The sequence below is a fragment of the Heteronotia binoei genome, chromosome 1 (assembly GCF_032191835.1).
Source record: "Heteronotia binoei isolate CCM8104 ecotype False Entrance Well chromosome 1, APGP_CSIRO_Hbin_v1, whole genome shotgun sequence".
Classification (NCBI taxonomy): domain Eukaryota; kingdom Metazoa; phylum Chordata; class Lepidosauria; order Squamata; family Gekkonidae; genus Heteronotia; species Heteronotia binoei.
Window position 1 is genome coordinate 239,123,649 of NC_083223.1, and position 24,027 is coordinate 239,147,675.

The 24,027-nt window shown below is 40.4% G+C and overlaps 1 protein-coding gene across 1 annotated transcript in view; it reads right to left on the reverse strand.

The window, feature by feature from the left end:
- The window catches only part of USP34 (ubiquitin specific peptidase 34), a 169,166-nt gene extending 146,082 nt beyond the window's left edge, over positions 1 to 23,084 (reverse strand). The window contains exons 1-3 of the mRNA XM_060249781.1: positions 22,695 to 23,084; positions 5,858 to 5,945; positions 3,816 to 4,245 (exon numbers count right to left, since the gene is read on the reverse strand). Coding sequence (XP_060105764.1) covers positions 3,816 to 4,245; positions 5,858 to 5,945; positions 22,695 to 22,737 — 561 coding nt within the window. The 5' untranslated portion in view covers positions 22,738 to 23,084. The remainder of the gene's footprint in view (positions 1 to 3,815; positions 4,246 to 5,857; positions 5,946 to 22,694) is intronic.
- Between the last annotated feature and the right edge of the window lie 943 nt (positions 23,085 to 24,027).

Sequence of the window (24,027 nt, forward strand, 5' to 3'; positions counted from 1 at the left end):
ATCAATAAAATGAATTTTAACAGGGATAAATGTAAAGTTCTGCATTTAGGTAGGAAAAATCCAATGCATGGTTATAGAATGGGGGAGACTTGTCTTAGCAGTAGTATGTGCGAAAAGGATCTAGGGGTCTTAGTGGATCATACGCTGAACATGAGTCAACAGTGTGATGTGGTGGCTAAAAAGGCAAATGCAATTTTGGGCTGTATCACCAGAAGTACAGTGCCCACATGATGTGATGGTATCGCTTTACTCTGCTCTGGTAAGACCTCACCTGGATTATTGTGTTCAGTTTTGGGCACCACATTTTTAAGAAGGATATAGACAAGCTAGAATGGGTCCAGAGGAGGGCAACAAAGACGGTGAGGGATCTGGAGACCAAGTCCTATGAAGAAACGTTGAAGGAGCTGGGGATGTTTAGCCTGGAGAGGAGTTGGCTGAGAGGTGATATGATCACCATCTTCAAGTATTTGAAGGGCTGTCATATACAGGATGGTGTGGAATTGTTTTCCGTAGCCCCAGAAGGTAAGACCAGAACCAATGGGCTGAAATTAAATCAAAAGAATTTCTGGCTCAACATTAGGAAGAACTTCTTGATCGTTAGAGGAATTCCTCAGTGGAACAGGCTTCCTCGGGAGGTGGTGGGCTCTCTTTCCTTGGAGGTTTTTAAACATAGCCATCTGACAGCAATGAAGATCCTGTGGATTTAGGGGGGAGGTATTTGTGAGTTTCCTGCATTGTGCAGGGGGTTGGACTAGATGACCCTAGAGGTCCCTTCCGATTCTATGTGCCAGACTTATTACATGGCATTCTGTGGGCTTCAATGGGAAGAACAAATACTGACCAAGTGCAACAATAACAAGGTCTGAGAGGAGGAAGGAAGGAGAAGGCCGGCTCAGCTAGCAAAAAATGTGTAGTATGTTTCTGTCTGCCTTTTGGAAATAAGGCGGTGTTTAGACTGAAGCAGCATCGGTTGCTACCAGTACTTCTGTGACTTCAGACAATGAAATCTGGTTGTTAAGCATTCAACTAGGCTAGCTACAGAGAATAGCAAGAAACCACGAATTAGAAAGTATACTGAACCAGCTAATATTTTGGGCATCAGTAGAGCTGTTCATCTCATTGGCAAGTGGTCTTTTGCAGTGCTAACTTGATAACTAGTTAACTGCTGCACACATTAATGAAAGCTTGATTTGAGCCCTTGTTTCACAAGAATGGTCCAAGAATTCTCTACTCCTTGCACCTCCAGTTGTAAAGCTTCAAGATTACCTTACTCCCTCGGCTTGGGCAAGTCCTCCCTGAGGGAAGCTACTAGTTTATCCTGTGCAGTTCTAAATTGTTTGCCTTCTTCTTCAGGCACTTGTCAAGCTCTCAAGCCACCGTACGATAAAGTGTGCCAGCACTTGGATCTAGGCACCTAACAGTAGTTAAGGTAAGGTCTGTGGGCTTGGATTCCTATTAACATTTGCCAAGAAGTGCTTACTCAAGAGAAATATAATAGCTAGTAGAAAGTATGAACACATTAAAAGTTACTGTGGGTCACAGAGATGCAGTACATATGTGATGAGGCATCTGTACACTATTTGGTATAGCTTCATGGTGAAGTTTTCATAAGGACAGAAGGGGGGAAATCTCCTGACATAAAATTGTTGTGCAGCAAAATATAAGGACAAAAAAAATAGTGTATGTCAGGGGCGTCGAACTCATTTATTACGAGGGCCAGATTTGACATAAATGAGACCTTGCTGGGACTGGGTCATAAGCAATGTTCCCTCTAAGCTTCAGAGTCTCATGAGCAAAAATTCTACTTTGTGAGCTACTGGCATTAAAGTTGTGAGTTACTGCATAAATTAGTGTGCTCTGGGGCCATTTTTCCTGAGCTAAGACAAAAATGTGTGAGCTGGAGGCTAAAAATCTTTGCACTAGCTCACGCTAACTCAATTTAGAAGGAACACTGGTCATGAGTGTTATAAAATGTAATGCCAGTTAGCACAGATACAAACTTTATAAAGGGTACAGACAAACACAATAAAATAAGACATGCTTAAAACATTAGCATGCTTGCAGTATTTTGTTTAACTATCTCTGGTAACTGACACCTCTTGCTCTGAAGTATTGCATCAAAAACTAGAGACAATGCCTGAGCTGTAACAATCTTGAATATGCTGTTCAGGTGTTGTTCAGGTGTGCATCTGTAAGTTGCAAACCTACTTTTGATTTATTGACATTCATTACAGAAATCTCATGGTCAAAGCTTTTGATCCTAAGACCCAAAGGAAAGTATTGTGAGCTTTTGTATATAAGTTGCTTCATGTTCTGGTCAAGGCACCATGGCACAGACTAAGGGCTATGTGTTTATCTACAAAACTGTAGTCTTCCCTAAAAACATAACTGCAGCTCCTATGAGGCAGTGCAGGAACAGAGTGACAGCCACATATAGTGGTCAGTACCAGCCTACTATCTGGGAAGTCTAAGTTCAAAATTCCCAATCAAAGGAAAATGTGAAAGAAAAATCAAAGGAAATGTGCTGGGTAAATGTGGTCTAGACACACACTCTCAATCTAATCCTGGCACTGGATCACAAGAGCATGAATAAAAGGGGAGGCAAACTCAGCTGCACCAATAATAAGCCCAACAAAACACACGCACACTCTCTCTGCAGCAAGGCAAAAACTCCCACCTTGAATAAAATGTTGCTGGTCTTTGTATCTCTTTGTATCTCTCCAGTGGGATCAAGGGAACTGGGCAAAGGAAGCTCTCTCTCTTTCCCTCCTTCTCCAGGAGGCGAGGAGGGGGAGGAGCCTCAGCTACTAGAAGGAGTAGCTCTGAAGAGTGATTGATTGAACCTGGCAAACTTAATCACAAAGCAGAGTTACAGTGCCAAGCTTCTGCACTGGCTGAGGCTCCTCCTCCCTTTGGGAAGAGGGGAGGAAGGAAGGAAGGAAAGAGCGAGGAGAGAGGCTGCTTTGCTTAGCTGCCTCATTGCAGGGAAAAATACCAAAATGGTGACAACAAGGAGAGAGGGAGAGGGAAGCAGACAATGGCTACTTGCTGGTGGGTCTGATTGGAGCCCTTTTTTGGGCCAGATCAGGCCTTCAGGCCGTACATTTGACACCCCTGGTATATGGCCTTTGGAATCTCAAAACATAAGCAGCTGATGGGAATCTACTGAAGATATTTCTAAATTAAACCCTATGATAAAGATGTACATTTAATTTACATAAACATATTCACGCTTTCTACATTGCAAAAAGGAAAGCTGAGATGCTACTTTCACCAAGAGGACCACTGCAATTTCAAGTTTCCAAATTTTCCCAATCATTACCATCACACAATGAGTTTCTCAGCTTCCTGCTAATGAAAGGGATCACAGACAAGGAAAGTTACTGTATGACAGCTCCAATGTATGTAATTAATTGTTTCCTTATAAGAGGAAGATCATCTTGGCATTGCTGGTCTTGGTGGCTACAGTAATTTTTAAGCTAGCACTTAGGTTTCATTTACTTAATGACCACTGTCACAGTCAGAAACCTCATAAACTTGAGTCACAAGAGTACAATAATAGCCAACAATTTCACAAAAATTAAGTTTCCTTATGTTTGCTACTACATATATGTAATGTTTAATACAACTACAGCTGTTCCACTCATTAAGTTTCTAATGTGGATCTTGTAGCAAATCTGTGGTTAGGGTATACCACAGAAAAGAAAATCCCAAGCACTGAAATATCAACTTAGTATGAATATGTATTCCAAAGTTTAACGTGAGTCAGAAACCAAAGTTAATTTTGCTTCCATTTTCCAAAAAAGATTACTTACCTCTATTGTGGGATGCGTGTTATGCTTGTAAGCAGTATATAGAGGGAACTGGATCTGAAAGATTTTTGCTACACAAAGCAGAAGTTTTTCCTTCTCCTCGGTGCTCCATACACTAAATACATCCGTGCCTTTTGTGGATTCCTCATCTGTCAAGATACAAGTTCTTCCAGAGTCTAACTTCTTTTCTATGGATTTGTGTCGTTCCACATTTTCTTCTTCTCCATCTCCATGAGATTCTCTTTCTACATTCAATGGCTCATCAGATGGATTATTCTCATCTTGCCATGTTGGGTCTATGTTAATAGTGCAATGTTTACACAGCTGGTCCCGAAGAGCTTGAACTTGGGCAATCACTAAATTTATAAGAGCGCACACAACTTGGTTGAAGATCTCCAGATGCTTAAACTCCTTGAAACAGCACAGACATTGCCTGTTTTTTTTAAAAAATTAGGTATTAAATATTGCAACAAAATATCAATTTCTGGAAAAATTCAGGAGTATCTAGTACTGAGGTAGATAATCAGAAATTATTATTTTTCACATTCCATGATTAGATATATATATAAGATGAGTGAGGTTAAATAATATTGTTAAATACATTCTGGGTATCTGAAAAAGTACACTATGATTTTAGAATAACATCAAAGTAGCACAGTTTTGGCTCAGCTTAATAGCCAGAATTCTGGGTTGCTACTGACATCAACCTTCAAGTGCTCCTGCATTCATAGATAATTCAGAGGAAGAGCTGATCTTTCATTTTGTGTCATACTCTGGCAAACAACAAAAGTTGCTTGCACTTCATTGTTTCTGGCCTTCCCATAGTACTTGGCATAAAAAGAGAGCCCATTTTTTTCACGATACTGAAGAGGAGAAAGTCAAAAACTGCAAGACATTCCTGATACTTCCAACTTTCTCCAAAGCTTAAGTGAAGAGAGAGACTGACCCTACTTCTCTTTTAAGCACTTGGCATACACCAGAAAATTTGGAGAGGTCTTAAAGCTGCTTTCTTTAGGGAAGAAGATCTCATGCTGACATCATAGAGAAAATTAGAAGAATTATATTTATGGCCAATCACTGACAACCTTTGCAACCAATTACATATTCAATAAACAACATGACACATATTGGGAGACTTTACACTTAAAATGTATCAAGTAGCAAAATGAAAGGTAATGAAAACTTTGCAGAGGAAAGTTATGTTATTGGTGATTGATTAATATATTCAAAACTGTCTGTCACGCTTTTCAGCAAAATCCCTAAAGCCACTTTCAAAAAGGTCATAGCTAAAATCAAAGCATATAATAAAATACAACAAAAAAAAATTCTAGGGATATACTATTTCTTCTTTCATGCTCCAGCAGCAACAACCCTGCTGTTTAGCTAAAAAGACTTTACCCAGACAATTTTTCAGCATGTCTCATGAAAGGGTTTGCTGGCCAAATAGGCCCTGCTCAGCAAGCAGAGAAAATCCCACTTTCTAGAAGATTTATTAGAATTTGTGAATGGAACCATCTGCTTCTTCTATACAAATGGAGCCTTCCACAGATTCATGAGGTCAACTATGTAGTCAGAATGCAAGAGTTTTCCCACTAAACACAACCCTTTCCCAAAAGGACTTTCAACTTAAAATGTTTCAGTTTTGTACTTTTGTACTGTGTTTAGTTCTTTTACACAATAACACTGTTTTTATGCTTGAACCTACTGCACTGAGCATACAGTTTGCAAACTAATTATATATTTTTTCCTTTGTGACAGTGGCAGCATGCAGTCATTGCTCAAATTGATATAATGCAACAATATGCCAATGTCCCATTTTATAGGCAGTTTACCATATATTTATGCCAAAACATTATGGGATTATCTTTCTGTAATGCAGGGCCTATAGACTCTTCTACTATGCTGCCTTAAATACTGTTCCATCTGTGATGCTACAATAGTTTTACTCCTTCCCAAGCATTTTAGCAAATAAAAACGCAATTATACATGTACGTATATCCAGAGATGCATTTTAAAACTGCAAATACTTAAAAGTTATAACACACCTTTGTGTCCAGGAGTTGATATAAGCGAAAACTTTGAGTGCATGTTCCTTTCTGAGCTGCAATCCATCTCCACCTTCAATGTCTGATACTAAAGAAAAAGTCATTAATGCACTGAAGACCAGCTGGAATTTTTTTATTTACTTTTTGTATAGAAATTAAATACTGTCCTTTCTAAATACTTCAGAGACAAATCTTGAAAAAAAGTTAGGACTCATTAGTTCTATTTTTAAAACATTTCAGTTCTAACAAATTAAACACCAATAATTTAGAACATTTACTACATTTGAGGATTACAATTTTACAAAATAATCTAGCTAAATATGCAACACAGTACCGGAATAAATTCCCTCATAGGAAAAAAAAAATCCAAATACTATTAGGTCAACAGAGAAACAAAAGCAATCAAGAGTGAACTCCTTGGCCCTGAAGCCAAGTGTGAAGAATGATTTGATATGTCACACTGGCAAAGATTCCATGACAGTACAGCAGCCACAGGTGTAATGCAGAATGACTATGCGGACCCTGAATTTCTGTAACTTCTTGAATCACTACTAGACTGGTTGAGCTAAGATGACAAGCCACAGGTGAAATATTCAGAAGTACACAGAATATTGTGTGCCCTAGTGGCCTCCATATTATAACAAAGTCTGAACGTATGATAACTGAAGAATGACAATTATTTACTTTAGAAAAGTGATGAAGAAGATAAACCATAAGAACAGTAAATGATCAACAGAATTGATAACATAATGCACTACTACCTTCCTCATTTCATCATGCAAAGAAAAGGTATTCAAGAAGGATAGCAAACTAAGCTCTCAGGCTTATTTTATTGTTCTATTTTATACCTCTTTTCCTTCCTGCCTGAACAAACTGACTTTTCATCATCCTATGGAATTTAACTAAAACAGCCTTCTCAATAGAGGAGTTCTTTTAACAGAGATCTGCTGAACAAGATAACTGTACAAAGGACCCTGACATACAGAGCCTCATGGTTAAGATGGTTACAGGTGTAAGATTTCCATAATTCCCAGAATAAAATGAGATTTTGGAAAAACTGAAATATATGGAATGCTTGGTGCTCTATCAACCCGATACATAGTAATACTATTGTGAACTTGGTCACCTTATGGGGCAGACTAGCTACTGTCTTGCACTCTCTCTCTCTCTCTCTCTCTCTCTCTCGGCTTGGCTTCGCGAACGAAGATTTAAGAAGGGTGCAATAGTCCACGTTTGCTGCAGGCTCGCTGGCTAAATCAGACTTTTCCCTGTCTTGCACTCTCTCTCTCGGCTTGGCTTCGCGAACGAAGATTTAAGAAGGGTGCAGTAGTCCACGTTTGCAGCAGGCTCGCTGGTGGCTGACAAGACCAATGCGGGACAGGCAGATCCGGCCACAGTGGCTGCAGGGAAAAGTCTGATTTGGGGTTGGTGCTGTAGCTGTGCGATTCTTCCTCAATCTCCTTTTGTCCTCAAGACCAGCTATGCGTGCGTTCTCAAAGGAAGAGACAGCCTGGTGGATGGTGTGCCTCCATGCTTTGCGATCTGAGGCTAGGTCAGACCACTGGTGATGGTTGATGCGACAGGTGCCAAGGGATTTCTTCAAGGAGTCCTTGTACCTCTTCTTTGGTGCACCTCTATTTCGATGGCCGGTGGAAAGTTCGCCATACAGAGCAATCTTGGGAAGGCGGTGGTTTCCCATCCTAGAAATATGCCCTGCCCAGCGCAGCTGCGTCTTACCTTGTAGTATATCACACAGCTAAGACAGGTGGGTAAGAACTTGTGCAGAATCTAATTTAACAACTTTAGTTTAACAAGGCACAAGCTTGGTGTTCTACAAGAATAGATCTAGGTGTATCCAGGTGGGTAGCCAAGTTGCTCTGAAGCAGTAGAACAAAGTTTGAGTCTAGTGGCATCCTTAACAAAACAAAATTTTATTCATTTACTAAAATTTTGCTGCTTTTAAAGGTGCCACTAGACTCAAACTCAGATCTAAGAGCACTGTGCATTAAGCAAAATAAACAAAAGGGAAGTTACTAACTAGGTACTTACAATCCATTGTACATCTGGTCTTTGTTAGCAGCACGCCCCCCTCCCCAGCACATCTGCAACCATCTTTAGCATCATTCCCCATTTCATCCTTCATGGCAAGACCCAGGAGAGACAACTCTCCTAACAAATGCCAATGCAATCACAATGCATTCGCAAATGCCTCTCGTCCCAGAGAAAGGAACAACTCCCCTTTTCAACCAAAGCATACTAGATAAAAACACTTTCATATACTAGCAACAGGTAACTCTACCAGAATATTGGATGTCAAGTTAAACCAGCACTGCAAACAGTGGACTCCATATTAAGATTAAATATGTATTTATTTACATTTAAATCTATATTTATGATATACAGTTCAGGGTTTGACGAATCACAGGTGCTCAGCTGCCATGGTACCTAGAAATTTCATTGTATTGCCTAGTATATTCACCAAAATGATTTTATTGTAGCACCTTCCAGCAATTCTTAGCACCTCAAAGTACGAAGGGGTGGAAACCCAGCTTTTCTACTGATAAAAAGGGAAGAAGGGTCCCCTTTGACCAAGTAAAAAGCTATGCCTGGGATCATAGTAGACCTGTGCAAAGAAAAGCTATGAGTGAGAAATGGGCTTTAATAAAGAGGAGAATAGGCAAAGACTGAGCAAAAAGCAAAAAAATCTGGCTGGATTCAACCCAAAGCATATTTATAATTCTGTATCAGAATTATATGTAAACTTAATTTTGCACCATTCACTGGTAGGGGATGAAACTACTCCTTAACTGTTTTCTACAATACTGATTCCAATATTTAATCAAAAGAAACTTTTTAAAGCAATAATAGAATTATGAGAAACTGAGAAGCTAGGCCAAGTGTAGAGGCTAGCTTTTCATCATGGTGCTAATTACCTGTACATTTATTTCTGTACTACAACACTTTTTGCCATTGCTTTAATAAAATTATAAGAATACTTGAGTATTCAGCTTTTGGTGGCCATAATTAGAATATCACTAGAATATGAAACCCTGAGGGCTGAAAAACTGCTTTGGCTACTAAATTGTGGGGCTGGTTCTTTCTTATGAGGATTGGAAGAGTTTTACTCATTCCAGAAGAAAAAGCATTTCATACGAATCCTCACCCCCCCCCCCCGCAACAGGGAAAACTGGAAAGAGTCCTGGGGGGGAGGGAGAAACCAAAACAGAAAATGTTTCCCAGGCCTACATTATCTCTAAAGATTGTACACACAGAAAGGGCTGGACACTTCCTGCAGGATCGGCTCCTTGGCGGGCTTTGTTGGGCAGTCCAGTTTAAATCAGGCTGCCCAGCAGAGCCTGAAGGAAGAAGCCTTGGCTGGGTCTTGCTCCTCTTTGAAGCTCGGCTGAAACCACAGCCCAGGATTGGCCAGAGCAGCACGGGAACTCTCAGCTCCCACTGCCTCACCTGATCCTCTTTCTTTTCTTCACTGACCCACTGAACCTGAAAAAAATTGGGAATATTAGGAGATACTTATATTTTTCAGGTTAAAAATTCCTGAAACCAAAATATACCAGGTGGGTGGTTGTTGTTGCACACCCTTAATACACAAGTGATTGTTTTCCAGGTGCTTACTTGTGATTCATGGAAAGTAAAATACATTTTTTAAAACTTTCTTTTCCTTACTACACCTGTAAATAATGGACAAGTAACAAAAATTACTATTAAATGTTAAGGCATTCAAAACAAGGAAAAAGGCAAAGAAAAAATGGTGCAGTGGAAAGAAAGTTTTATTCCAAAATATTAATACCCCATGTGTTTTGCATTAAGCTTCTTCAGGCAAGAGAGGACTACTTTAGTGGGAGCACTGTTGCAATTATACTTATAGATCCCCCTGAGGAAGCTTAATGCAAAATGTGTAGGTGTATTCATATTTTGGAATAAATTTTCTTCCCACTGTACTATTGTTTTTTTCTTCATCTCCTTGCTCCAATTCATGCTGCCCTTTATTTTCTTCTCATGCAAAGGAATCAAAGCATTTAAATAAGTGGCCAAATTTTCAAGAAGCATTAAGAATTTCGGTAAATATCACATCAGTGTTGAGCCATCAACTGAGGCAAAGCATTCATCATCAGCAGACAGTGGCAGTGATGGTGAAAAACAACAGTCTCCACTATCACTGCATCTGCACAGTGTAGGCCTGCAGAACTATTCAGGGTCCTCTGTGCCTACTGGGTTCTGGCATATAAGAGGAAATGAATACTCTGCAACAAGTAGTATGTGTGAAAAGGATATAGGGGTTTTAGTGGACCATACACTGAATATGAGTCAGCAGTGTGATGTAGTAGCTAAAAAGGCAAATGCAATTTTAGGAATAGAAGTATAGTGTCCAGATCACACGAAGTGGTGGTATCATTTGCTCTGCTCTCATTAGACCTCACCTAGAGTACAGTTTCGGGCACCACAATTTAAGAAAGATAAAGACAAGCTCAAACATGTCAAGAGGAAGGCAACGAAGACAGTGAAGGGTTTGGAGGCCAAGTCCTATGAGGAAACATTAAAGGAACTGGATATGTTTAGCCTGGGAGAGGAGACAACTGACAGGTGAGATGATAACCAGCTTCAAGTACTTGAAGGGCTGTCATATAGATGAGCAGGGGTGGCCAACAGTAGCTCTCCAGATGGTTTTTTTGCCTACAACTCCCATCAGCTCCAGCCATTGGCCATGCTGGCTGGGGCTGATGGGAGTTGTAGGCAAAAAACATCTGGAGAGCTACTGTTGGCCACCCCTGAGATAGAGGACAGTGCTGAGGTCTGACACAGATACTGACACAGGTACTGAGTTGCACTCCCCCAAAAGGAGCATGTTCATAGCTTGGGAGTGCTATTGGTCACAGACCTCTTGTTGGATTCATAGCCAGCAGCAAAGGGTACCTTTCACCTGCTCCAACAGAAAGGGTGACTTTCACCAGCTCCAACCCTTCCTCAGTAGGAAAGATCCTGCTGCTGTTCTGTTGCATGCCCCCCATAACATCTAGATTAGATTACAGCAGTATACTCTATGTGGGATGGCCCTTGAAGACGGTTTGGAAGTTAAAGCTGGTACTGAATGTTGCAGCCAGAAAGTTGACTGTAGTGGCTCATACACTGCTAACTTTACATACATTTGTAACTTTGGGAGGCAATCATTCCAAACACAGCAATAAAATTATTTGCATAAATGTAGTTGTTTTAACTTTTTCTGTTAATACTATAAATGTAATTTCTTAATGAGCTTCTTGTAAATTGAATGGAATTAGATGCACATTTTTTGTCATTAATACTTTCCCCTATATTCCATTTTATAAGCATATTATGCTCTCTCCACAATTTCATATATCCCTCTTTTTTCTTCCAATACCAGGAGACACATTTATACATTCAAAAACACATACAAGTTTTGTAGCACCTTAGAATTAACAATATTTTATTCCAACATAAGCTTTCATTGTCTAGAGCAGGGGTGGCCAAAAATGCGGTTCGTTCACACATATTGTGTGGCTCTTGAAGGTCAAGGAGGAACTTAATGCATGTTTACTCTCAAGTAAGCATGCACAGTTAGCCTCTGGGTTCTGGCCCACTGGTAGGTGACTATTTCTGCCATGTGTGAAGTGGTGGAAATAGGCCGGCTTGCAAGTGTTTCTCCTCCACCACAGAGGTCACCAGGAGACCCAGAGCAGGGGATTTATACCCCACCCTTCACTCAGAGTATTTTACAATCTCCTTCCCTTCCTCTCCTCACAACAGCTACCCTGTGAGACAGGTGGGGTTGAGAGAACACAGAAGAATATGAGAGGTCAAAAGACATTGGTAGCCCTTGGTTTAATAAGTGACAATGATGGCAGGACTGGGGGGAGGGTGATGGCTGCCATCACCCCTCCTCTGTGAAGTGCGCTGGGATTACCAGTGGCAAGCCCTGTGGCCTAGCTGAGTATGAACTGCAGTACTGTTAAAAGAGATTTGCTTCTCTCTCTTGGCCACCAGTGCAGGCCTGGTATCCAGGGACTATGGCCAGCCGAATACCATTGTTCCCTAACAGGTTTGCGGGCCTGCTGAAAACAGGGGAACTCCTGCATCCCCTTCCTGCCTCGGACTTTAGAAACAGGTTAACTAAGGTTAACTAGTCTCCCACCAGCTTCTGGGCAGCTGCAGAAGTGACAGCGAAGTTGTGGTGTCCCTTGGTTCACCTGTGATAACACTTTGAACCTTTTCTGAGGTGCCTCCCTCCCCCGTTAGGCTGTCCCACTGGATGAAATTAAAGAGGGCAGAGAAGGACTCCCCCTTAGTTTCATAGCTCTTGTAGCAGCTGTATTTGCTAACCTTGGTGTCAAGGCAAAGAGAGCTCCATAATGATGGTCAGCAATATACATGGTACATGTGTGTTTCCTTCTGCCACTAGCCAAAAAACAATTCCCTAACCTTTCCCCTTGCTTGTCTTATGGGGACTGTTATTCCCATTTTTTTTTTTAAAAAGTCTCCTTCTAACATGGTTGTACTGTAAAGTGCATGCGTATGCATTGTATCTTTCTGTGCAAAGAAAGTATTAAGAGTGTTAACAAAAATGTTTGTGTAATATGAGTTCATGTCTTGCAGCTCTCAAACATCTGACATTTTATTTTATCTGACCCCTTACATTAAGCAAGTTTGGCCACCCCTGGTCTAGAGCCTATTTTTTTCAGATGCAACAAATGGAGTTACTAAAAACAAGATCAAACACAGAAAACAAAGGGTAAAAAGCAATTAAGAAAAATACAGCGGCAAATATTTAGGTATATAAAGTCGGTGAATACTAGTAACAGATAAATAGTCAAAGGACTATAACATGACTCATACAACACAAAAATCTCATCAAAAAACCCCAATCACTACTTATGCAAGACAGTTAACAGACACGGTGAGACAAAAATGGTGATGCTAAGATTTGCTTGCACTTTTAATATGAGATCAATTATTCTGTGATATTGCCATTTGCTGCTTTTATGCTTTCAATGAACATTTATGGGACAGTTGCTTTACTGGTTTGATGTATTTCTGTAATCTGATTTGAATGTTTTTGAAGCTACACTGGCAAAATACAAATTGCAAACAAAAAGGTATTTTAAGGAAATAGTAGCAAATTAACTACAAATAGATAGCAGCAAGGGACTTTTGGAATGTTATCAGTTAATTCCTGGGAAGTATTTGAGGACTAACAGAATCAACTGTAACTAGATTTGGATGACAACAGCCAAGCCAAATTTCAAACAAGGTACCTTATATACACGTCACTCAAAGAGTACATTCAACAGACAGATAAGAAGATTTGTCAAGACCTATTTAGCTCTGAGATATATGCCCAGCCTCAAACTATGCAAGATAAAAATACCGAAAAGTAACTTTCCATTCACAGAGCACACGAAAGCTTACGTTCTGAATAAAACTAAGAACATAAGAGAAGCCATGTTGGATCAGGCCAACGGCCCATCCAGTCCAACACTCTGTGTCACACAGTGGCAAAAATTTTTATATATACACACACACTGTGGCTAATAGCCACTGATGGACCTTAAGTTGGTCTTAAAGGTGCTATTGACTCCTATTTTGTTTCCATTCACAAGATTGTTTCCAGATATAATGCAAACTATAATTACAATAGGAAAGGGATGCAATTAGCCACACTTGTGGTTGTCTAAAAAGCTATTAGCAGCCCCTTGGAGCAGAGTGGTAAGCTGCAGTACTGCAATCCAAGCTCTGCTCACGACCTGAGTTCAATCCCGGTGGAAGCTGGGTGCAGGTAGCCAGCTCAAGGTTGACTCAGCTTTCCATCCTTCCGAGGTCAGTAAAATGAGTACCCAGATTGCTGGTGGTAAAGCGCAGATGACTAGGGAAGGCAATGGCAAACCACCCCATTAAAAGTCTACTGTGAAAACGTTGTGATGCGACGTCACCCCAGAGTCTGAAATGACTGGTGCTTGCACAGGGTACTGCCTTTACCTTTTTAAAAAGCTATCCCAAGAATAATCAGGTGTAGAAACAACTCTCTCTCTTCCTCCAGGCGTCACTAATGCACTTTCTTCAGGGATGCTTCAGAGGGAATGCAGGGGCTCAAACAGCACAGAATTAAACAAATTAGCCCCCCTCCTAGTTTGACCAAGAACGGTATCAGCAATGCCCAACATGAATAATCCTAAAAGCATTTAGGATTAAGTCCAATTCCCTCCATATTAACATATACCATGTGTGAAGAATGCCATTTATGCTTGTAAATTAAATCACAGGACCTCAAAAAAAAATGGAACAACTTTCTCAACTACTGTGGCAGTTTAGGGAATACCATCACAATAATTCAGTATTGAAATTGAAAGTTATTGTATTTCAGTGGAAATCTCCAGGTGAAGCGTAACTATAATTATTTGGGAAATCATATCTAATTCTGAACCAGGCCACAAAGTATGGATCAAAAAAATCCACATAGTAGGGTCACAGACAGATGAGAAATTTTTTTACAACCTTGGGGGAAGCCTCAAGTTTGCAGAAATATATGGAAAGTAAGAACAAAACAGAAAAGCCTTGTTGTGGTGCTGAATCTGATTATTAACACCATCACTACTTTTTCCGCCAAAAACTGTTGTATTTTGTGAAATGTGCCCTTTCCGCTGGTGATGTACCTTATTTTGTTTTATTGTTCTATTGTTTTGGTTTTATTGTACTGTTTTAAATTTGAATTGTAGGTTTTTATTGTCCAAGTTATGTTGTTATGTTTATGCTCTGAGTCCGTTATGGGAAAGGGTGGAATATAAGCCTACTAATAACCCCAGATTCTGCTTTAAGAAAAGTATGCCACTGAGATCCCACAAGACTACTTCATGAGATCTCAGATCCCATTTTAAAATGCAACTCACAACCGCCATTATCAAGGATTCCAAGCCTCAGTTAGTGTAAGTATTGGGGAATCAGCAGACAACAAGGTAGAAGATCAGAAGGAAGGAAGATAAAGCTGTAAGAGATAGAAGAAAATGTAAACTGAACGTGGGGCTGGGACAAAAAAGAAGGGAGAGTTGAAGGAAGGACACTTGCTGGGGAGGCAAAGACAAAAAACTACAGGGAGGAAGGGAGGTTTTTGGGGGGAGGGCACTTGTTTGTTTCCACTGAATTTAATCTTAATCAGGACTCTGAGTTTCTTTTTCCATTCTTTTAAGTACTTTTGAGCATACTATAGGTGCTAATCTGTGTTAACAATTATAACAGTACAACAAGAGGTGGTAACTACTGACAAAGAACAAAAAGAATGTGATCCTGTGAAAGTACTCCTTGAAACAGATCCCATAATTTTCTATGCCTGTACAAGTATGCCAGAATCTACTGCTGTTTTGCAAACAAGTTACAAGACAAAACATATTTACAAGCCAGTCTGCTCACACACTTCAATATTAATCCGTAACCTAACCTGAGCGATGGGAGACACCCAGTTCTTTTCCTTGCTTGGTCATCTGGAGGCTGACTTGTGCTATCCAGTTCTAGTAGGTCTATTCAGAGGTTCCAATCAATTCAATGGGAATTGCTCCCATTGTGCACAGAATTGCAGCTTTACCACAGGAAACCAGAACAGCAGCTTTTTACAAGCCTGGTATAACTTAGTCATGTGCTAACTTTTGTACTTCAAAACTTATTTCCAGGAGTGAAACACACATGCATAACATGATTTACTAATTGTACTCCAAAATTGCGGCCTGCAAAATGCACAGCTGACACGTAAGGGTACCACTATATACAAGCTGCATCCCTGCATCTTAGTACAAACCACAGAACTATCCATAAACCTCCTAGGGTAAAGAAATAGCAGCTAAATTAAAGAAAATCTTTAAGTAAGTGAAGCATACAGTTCCAGGCTACCTGATGATTCAGTTAATACATACTGCACAAACTGCATTCACTGTGGCACTTAAATCCTTTGTTTCTAACATGTTAGGAATACAGCATAAGGATCTATTTCAAACAAGATGCACCCATGTTATAAACTGGCAGTACCATCCAAATCAGAATTACACCCCTCTAAGCCTCTTGGCTTAGAATGTTTAAAACTGTTCAGGACAGATTCAGGTGGAGAGCCGTGTTGGTCTGAAGCAAAAGAATGAAGTTTGAATCTAGTGGCACCTTTAAGACTAACAAAATTTAATTCTAGGTATAAGCTTTCATGGGCATGTATCTGAAGCATGCATGTACACAAAAGCTTATACCAGCCAGAATTAAACTTTGCTGGTCAAAGGTGCCACTGGACTCAAACTTTGTTCTACTATTTTGGATGGCACTGGGAGATGTAGAGAACACTTTCTCTCTGAAACAGGTGTATATAATGTTCTGATGTTGTCTTTTCACGTTTCTTCCAGTATGGGTGCAACTGGAGACGATGCCTCGACATTTCATAACAAAACACAGAACCCAAAGAATGGAAACCAGTTACCCTATCAGTGATGGGAACTCTCACAAAGTTTAAGAAAAAACAAGCATGTTTATTTGACACACTTAGTATTACAAAAGTTTAATTATACCATGTAAAGTTTATATGCTATATAAATATCTCCAAAGTATTTCCAATTACAAAAGGAACTATACTGAAGTGGGGTTTCAGTGTTGTATTCAACCAAATTCAGAGCTTTATTGGGACATTATTCTTACTGAAATATTTTGAGATATAACTCAACAACATGCACTCTCATTATATTGATTACTTTTTAAAGGTCAAATGGTCATCACATTTTTAGAATGTGATCAACTCAAAGAGAGTTTAACAAACACTACTTGTTTGTTTCAGTTTAGGTTTGCTCAAACCAACAACATTCCCATTAAAAAGAGTCCTAATGAGGGTTGCCATCTGGCTGGAGAAAAGTGTCCTCTCCCTTTAATAAGACTTAATAGGTAGAACAGCTGAAGCTTTTCGTGGTATGGTGGTAAACAGCATTAAGGGGTAAATAACACCTTATGAAGCCTCTATTAAAAGGACAGCACATTTTTTTCCTTCAGACCAGCTGGGACTATTACTCCTACATTTAATGAGCAACTTACTATATCATACTACTTTCTCTTCATTAACTGAGCCCAGGATCAGGGATGTGGGATGGTCAGTTTTCCATGGAGAAATACAGCCACAAAACATTTCCTGCTGAAAGCTTTCTGCACCTCATGTTACTATCTTCCGTCAAAAACCTGGTCCTGTGAGAAAGTTCTGTGCCTGCAGACTGCTCATGCTGAAACCACTGGAGAGATGTAGATGAGAAGAATAACAAACACTTATCACATGCTTGATATTCAGTATGATTATAAAAGATAAACCTATGGCAGGTTAAGATTTAAGGAGTTATTTCTTTTGTGTTCTATTTTTTTTATTTATTTGTAATTTATATCCCGCCCTTCCCACCAGGTGGCTCGGGGCGGCTTACAACATATAAAAACTAACATAAGAGTATAAAATTAAGCATAAAAATTTAAACATTTCACAATTTAGTTAAAATCTAAACATTTCTCACGGTTATATACTTAAAACATTAAAACCATACAGCGATCTTACAGCTACACTCAGTTCAAGTTTCAGTGCCGGTTAGTTGTGGGCCAGCTGGAAGAGGACTGTCTTACAGGCCCTGCGGAATTGAGCAAGGTCTCGCAGGGCCCTTACCTCTTCTGGCAGCTGGTTCCACCAGGAAGGGGCCATTACGGAGAAGGCCCTATCCCTTGTAGTTTTCAAACGGGCTTCCTTTCAAACGGGCTTCCTTCCTTCTACTGATCATTGTTGAACATCACTCAAACTAGCTGCATATATGCATGTCCATATGAAAGATTATTTCAATTTAGCAAGCACTCTTTAAATCCTTAGTGGTCTTTAACTCCTGTGTTACTTGCTCTGACAAAAAGGTAAGGAAGAACTGAACTGAGTTCTCTAAATAAAGTTACCATAGATTAAAACTGTAATCCAGTGACACCTTCAAGATGAATTAATTCCAGCATTAATTCCAGCATAAGCTTTTCATATATCACAAATTACTTCACCAGCTGCATGTTAGACTACCTAGGGCAGGTGTTTTTTGTTATTGTGTAAAATAATAATAATAAGTTTTATTTATATCCCGCCCTCCCCGCCGAAGCAGGCTCAAGGCGGCTAACAAGACAAAGCACTACATATATTGATGGAGCTATATAGACAAACAGTAATTCCAGTATTATTCACAAGATCAGTGTTTTGTCCTTGCAAAGTGCCTCAGTCTACTATAGAAAGTCTAACTATAGGAAGCAGAACCACAAAAAATTCTAAGACACTTCCACATAACTTCAACACAACACTTTGGGCTGTTAAGTATCCCTGTTCTTAAAAGCTGTTAAAGCTGTGTCAACAGTTTAGAAGGCAGTATCCTCAAATAACCTCCAGAGACAGATGTGTGTTAGCACTACTTTATGCTCTTGTGAAGCATCCAGTTGGCTTTATGTTCTTGTGAACATGGCCAACAGACAAGGCTGCTGGAGCAAGTCAATACACCTAAATCTGAGACAATTATCCACTGTATGAACTGGTTTTTTTTGTTTTTTAAACATTCATTTCACTCACGGCAGCATAAACATTCTTCCTGATGTAAATAAGGGAGATAAGACTCTCATCACAGTTTAGACCTCTCTTACCCTGAAAGTAAACTCTGACTCTCAAAAGCTTATGCTGGAATAAATTAAAGTTTTAGTCCAGTGGCATCTTTTGGACAAACACAGTTTAATCCTGGTTATAAGCTTTTGTGTGAATGCACACTTCATGTTAGTCCTAAAGTGCCACTATATTTTTATTTTCCATACCCTCCACTCTGGTACAAGCCTTCTATTCTTTCTTTTTTCCCCCTTTCCTTTCTTTCCCTTTTTGCTGTCAAATAGCAGCTAATTTATGGCAACCCCATAGGGTTTTCAAGGCAAGAGACATTCAGAGGTGGTTTGCCCGTTGCTTGCCTCTGCATAGCCGCCCTGAGCCCGCTTCGGCGGGGGAGGGCGGGATAGAAGAATTTATTATTATTATTATTATTATTATTATAGCAAATCCAGTATTCCTCGGAGGTCTTGCATCCAAATACTAACAAGGACCTACCCTGCTTAGTTTCCGAGAACAGGCTACGCTAGGTCAGGGCATTCCTTTAGTGGAGCAGAAAACAATGTCCCAGTTAAGATGCAATATAGCAGGAGTGGCCAAACTTGCTTCACTAAGAGCCACACAGAATAAATGTCAGATATTTAAGAGCCAGAAGACATGAACATCAGATGTTTGTGAGCCACAAGACGAGGGAGGGAGGGAGAGAGGGGAAGGGGAAGAAAGCAACTTTAATTTTAAATGTATTCTCTGAGCTGAGAACTTGCTTGGCTTGGAGAAGTATTTTAATAATAATAATAACTTTTAATTTATATCCCGCCCTCCCCGCCGAGGCAGGCTCAGGGCGGCTTACATATAAAGAGAGAAAGCCAGTCGACAGGGCAGCAGGGGCTTTGAGAGCCACACAATGTGTGTGAAAGAGCCACATGTGGCTCCCAAGCCACAGTTTGGCCACCCCTGCAATATGGACAGGAGTGAATTTGGAGGATGGATCTGGAGGATACCAAATGACTGGAATTTGTTGATAAAAACACCCCCACACATGTGAAACTCTCATCTGTAAGTTTTCTCACAAACATTGTTTTTACATTTTTTTATCTTGTTATTTCTGCCTCATTACTGCACACAACTTGATTTCCAAAACTTAAGTCATCATGAGTACATTTATTAACACAACTAAAAAAATCTACATTTCAAAGAATCTATAAAATACTCAGTACTGTGTATATTCTGTTTGGTTTATTCTATTAGTGCTTAATAAAGTTCAGGGGTAACACAACGTTAATTTCTAGATCTCTTTCATGACACCTCTAATACTTTAAGTACAGTGAAGAGACAATCCCAAATGCTCAGCAGGCAGGGCATAAAACTGCCAGCAATCTCTGACTCACAAGTTTTGATAATGACCTCATTTCTTTACTAGCTTTATTTTCTTAAGGCATGAGATGATATTTCAAGCAAGAATAATAAAATAACCAAATGATGAAAAGTCCCTTAAATGCTTAAAAAAATTAATAAAGCTACATAATGAACTCAAAAGACTCCTGTGTATAAAAATATATGAGCTCCTGCAATACAAACTATTCAATTAAAAATCTCTTAAAATGCCCTTCCACCTCTGAACTATATAATTTCCAAGGTGGAGGAGAAAGTGGTGGGCATTTTTTGGTTGCCTCTGTCAGTTTGCTCTACTCATTTTTGCTGGCAACATGCAGGAGAGACATAATGCTCTGGTAACTTTTTTAAATAGAAGGAAGTATCAATACACAACAATATGAATTTAAAAAAAATACTGTTGGATATTAACTGCAAGACTGAGATCATTAGGACACATAGACAAAAGTAAATGTAGAGATTCCATATTTTATTGCCTTAAAAATAAAAGTTATTCCATTGGGTCTCAGTAATGTCATAACATAGATGCAACTCTAGCAAGGCTAACTAAATACTATAAACTAGCTTGACTTCTTATTCTTGCATTTAAATATTTGGAATATCAGAAAAAAGCGTTACATTTACTGAGTTATTTAAAAATCACTGTTCAAACAATGGTTCCAGTAAATTCTGTAAACCATTATCATTGTGGAATTCTAACCAATCAACATTCATTCAGGTGACTCTCAACTCCAAGAATAGCACAGAAAACAGGATTATCTCCCCCAAATTAGACATGTAACAGCCAAAGCAAACAAAAATACAATAAATGTACAAAGGTGATTACATCAGTGCTCATAATCATACTCATTCGCTGCTACAAAACATACAGACTTCAGTCTTAAATACAATACATGTAAATACAAGTCAATACAAGAACTCATGGGCATTCAATGAAATTGCTGAGCAGTCGGGTTAGAACGGATAAAAGGAAGTACTTCTTCACCCAAAGGGTGATTAACATGTGGAATTCACTGCCACAGGACGTGGTGGTGGCTACAAGCATAGCCAGCTTCAAGAGGGGTTTGGATAAAAATATGGAGCAGAGGTCCATCAGTGCGTATTAGTCACAGCATATAATTGGAACTGTCTGGGGCAGTGATGCTCTGTATTCTTGGTGCTTGGGGGGGGGGGGCAAAGTGGAAAGGCTTCTATCCCCACTTGTGAACCTCCTTTCTTTTTTGGCCACTGTGTGACACAGAGTGTTGGCCTGATCCAACATGGCTTCTCTTATGTAAATTTCTAAGATCTCAGCAAGTCTTACTCATGAGTACAGGCAGTCACTATTATTGTGACCTGTTTCATGTAATCAGAAATGGACATAATACTGAAGATAATCAAATTAATGAGTACATGTTGAACAGTTAACAAGATGTAATTACAAGTATCAACTCTAGCAAAACAAGTGGTCTAAAAGCTTGACAGCTGTTTGTGATTTTTTTTTTTCAGGACTTCAGGGCAGCAGACCATTTACAGAGTATTTTTTCAGAGACAGGCCATTACAATTACTAGTTGTCATCCCCACGCAAGACCACATAGACAAATTACACATACATATAAAAAAATTCTTAAAAACTGTACACCCTCTTAATTTAAACCTTACAGGAACTTAAAACAAAACGGACCTTGGGATAGGAAGTCCTTAAACTTAGTTTAATTCCATTCAAGTTTACAAGGAAGCAAATTTCACTCTATTCAAAAAAACTCACTCCTAAGTACCGTAACTGCATAGAACTACAATGCCTTACTTCACTTCTGAGGGTTTAGAAAAATTTCACTAAGCATAGAAGTCTGTTTGCACCAAACAACACAGGAGACAAAATAGTCTAAAAACAGAAGACCAGGTTGGGACAAAATAAAGCAACTGCATGGATGTCTACATATAGGAAGAGTTAATGCCCCTCTCTCCCTAATTAGGCAATTCCTGTATTTTATCAAGAAAGAAGAAAAAGAAAACAAATTCACAGCAGAACAGGAAACACACTTCTATCATATCCTCCTGCACCATCCTCCAGCCTTCTTTATAAAAAACAACCAAACAATCAGGGGTTACTGAAGTTCAAGACTTTCCTACTATCTCCCCCTCATATATGCCCACCCAGAGGATACCAGAGACTCATTCCTGTAGATCAGACAGGAGAAGAGAAGAGGATGTTGCAACTAGAGTTTTACTCATTCGCTGCTACAAAAACAGCAAAGTAGTAATTCAGGCCTTGCCAGAAAGCTCATCCCAACCATAAGCAGGTAGGCCTTGGTTACCGCTGGTAAGTGGGAGGATGAAATTAAATGGAAATGGGGGAGGGGAAAAAAAGAGAAGGGACATCAAGTTAACTTCACCCACCTCCTTCCTTCACCTGCATTCTTCGAGGAGTATCCCCTTTTTACAAATCTCGCCCCCCCCCCATCATTTTGTGGGAACAGGAAGAAAAGAACATTCTCGTCCACCTCAAAGCCGATCTGATGTTATGTTTAGTCGGGAGTAAGCCCTAGCCGACTTCCACTGGGCTTTGCCCTCCAAACAGAGGACTGCATGCTTAATTCAAAAACTGACCTTTCATGCTTTATACATTATATTCACCCCTCCCTTCCACGCACAGGCCCAGCGAGTGAGGGGGGAGGCGGAAAAGACGATCGGAGGCCAAACAACCCCTCCCCCATCACATCCCTTCCCGGTTCAACACGGGGCAGTTTGTGTAGATGATGGGAAGAGGGAGAGAAATGGAAACAGACAAGATCATTTTATATATTTTTTTTCCTTTTGAGGCCTTGACTTACTTTCGTTTAACACCTCCAGCAGCTCGGCGCAGCTCTCACACATTGTTCATTAAACAGCAGCAGCAGCCGCCGCCTCCTCCTCCCGACCATTGATTGATCCGCTCTCGGTCGCCGCTGATTGATTGATGGGCTGGCGGGTGGGGGGAGGGGCGGCTGAGTAAGACAGAGAAAACCGAGGGGGGGGGAATAACCGTAAAGGAAGAAAGGAGTAGAAGAGAAGGGGTGTGAAAGTAGCGGGGAGGGGACGAGGACCGGGGGGAGGGGGGGGTGAGTGCCCAATGCAAATGAGCCTGGCGGCGACCGAGGATGGTGAGGGGAGGAGGCAAAGGCGAGTCACTCACTGGCTCCTAAGGCCTCCACGCGCCGCCATTTTGCTGAGGGGGAAGGAGGAGGAGATTGTATGAGGTGGGGCGGGGGAGGAGGAGGTGGTGAAGGAGGAAGACGGAGGGCGCGCGCGCGGAATCGAGCGAGCTCGGGCGTTTCCGGGCAAAGCGGCGGGAGATGAAGGAGGAGCTATCCTTCAAAGCTCGGCCGGGAGGCTGGGCCAAAGAAAAATAGAAGTCGGGAGTGGGCAAAATGGCGGCGCCCTGGAAGGCGGGAAATGTCTTCGTTGTTCTACAGTCGTGCGACTGGCTGAAGGAAGAGAGGCACGCGGGGAGAACCGTCCTCCCCACAGTGCGTTTGCTCCATCGGGGAGAAAAAGCGTCAAGTGCTTTTTGTAGTCTGTACTTAAAAAAAAACCTTGAAATTTCGCCGCGCTTATATTAAGTGATCCAGTTTATCTGAGCAGAACGACGTCGGCAGCCAAAGCAGTGCAGTCGCCTCGTTGATTCCCATACTTTCGCTGTTATCAGGTCACACTGTAGTTTCAGAATTCAGTTTAAGTTGCAAGCCTTTTTTGACATATATAGACATATGTAATAAAAGGTTAGCGTTTAAAAATTGTCCTTTTATTCAACTCTTGAAGGAACAGGAGGTCTCTTCTGACTGGACAACCCTGTACTGACTTTGGTTCTCTATCGCTCCGATTCTCCGTTGCCTGCCTAGATTAGATGTTTTAAAAGAAGAACACATACATGGACAACAGATCTGTCATCGGTGAATAAATGGTAGCTCTATTTTTAGAGACTGAATATTAGTGGCTCTGTGGGCTGGAATACAACCGGGGGGGGGGGGGTGGACTTCCTGCTCTGCTTGTTGGGTCTTCTTACTGGGATATCTGGTTGTCAGTTGTTGGTAAATGTGCTGGACTAGGTGGCCCTTTAACGTTTCTTCTCATGCTTGTTCCTGGGCAGGTTAAGTTTTTGTTTCTTCACTTATTTTTTCAGCTCTC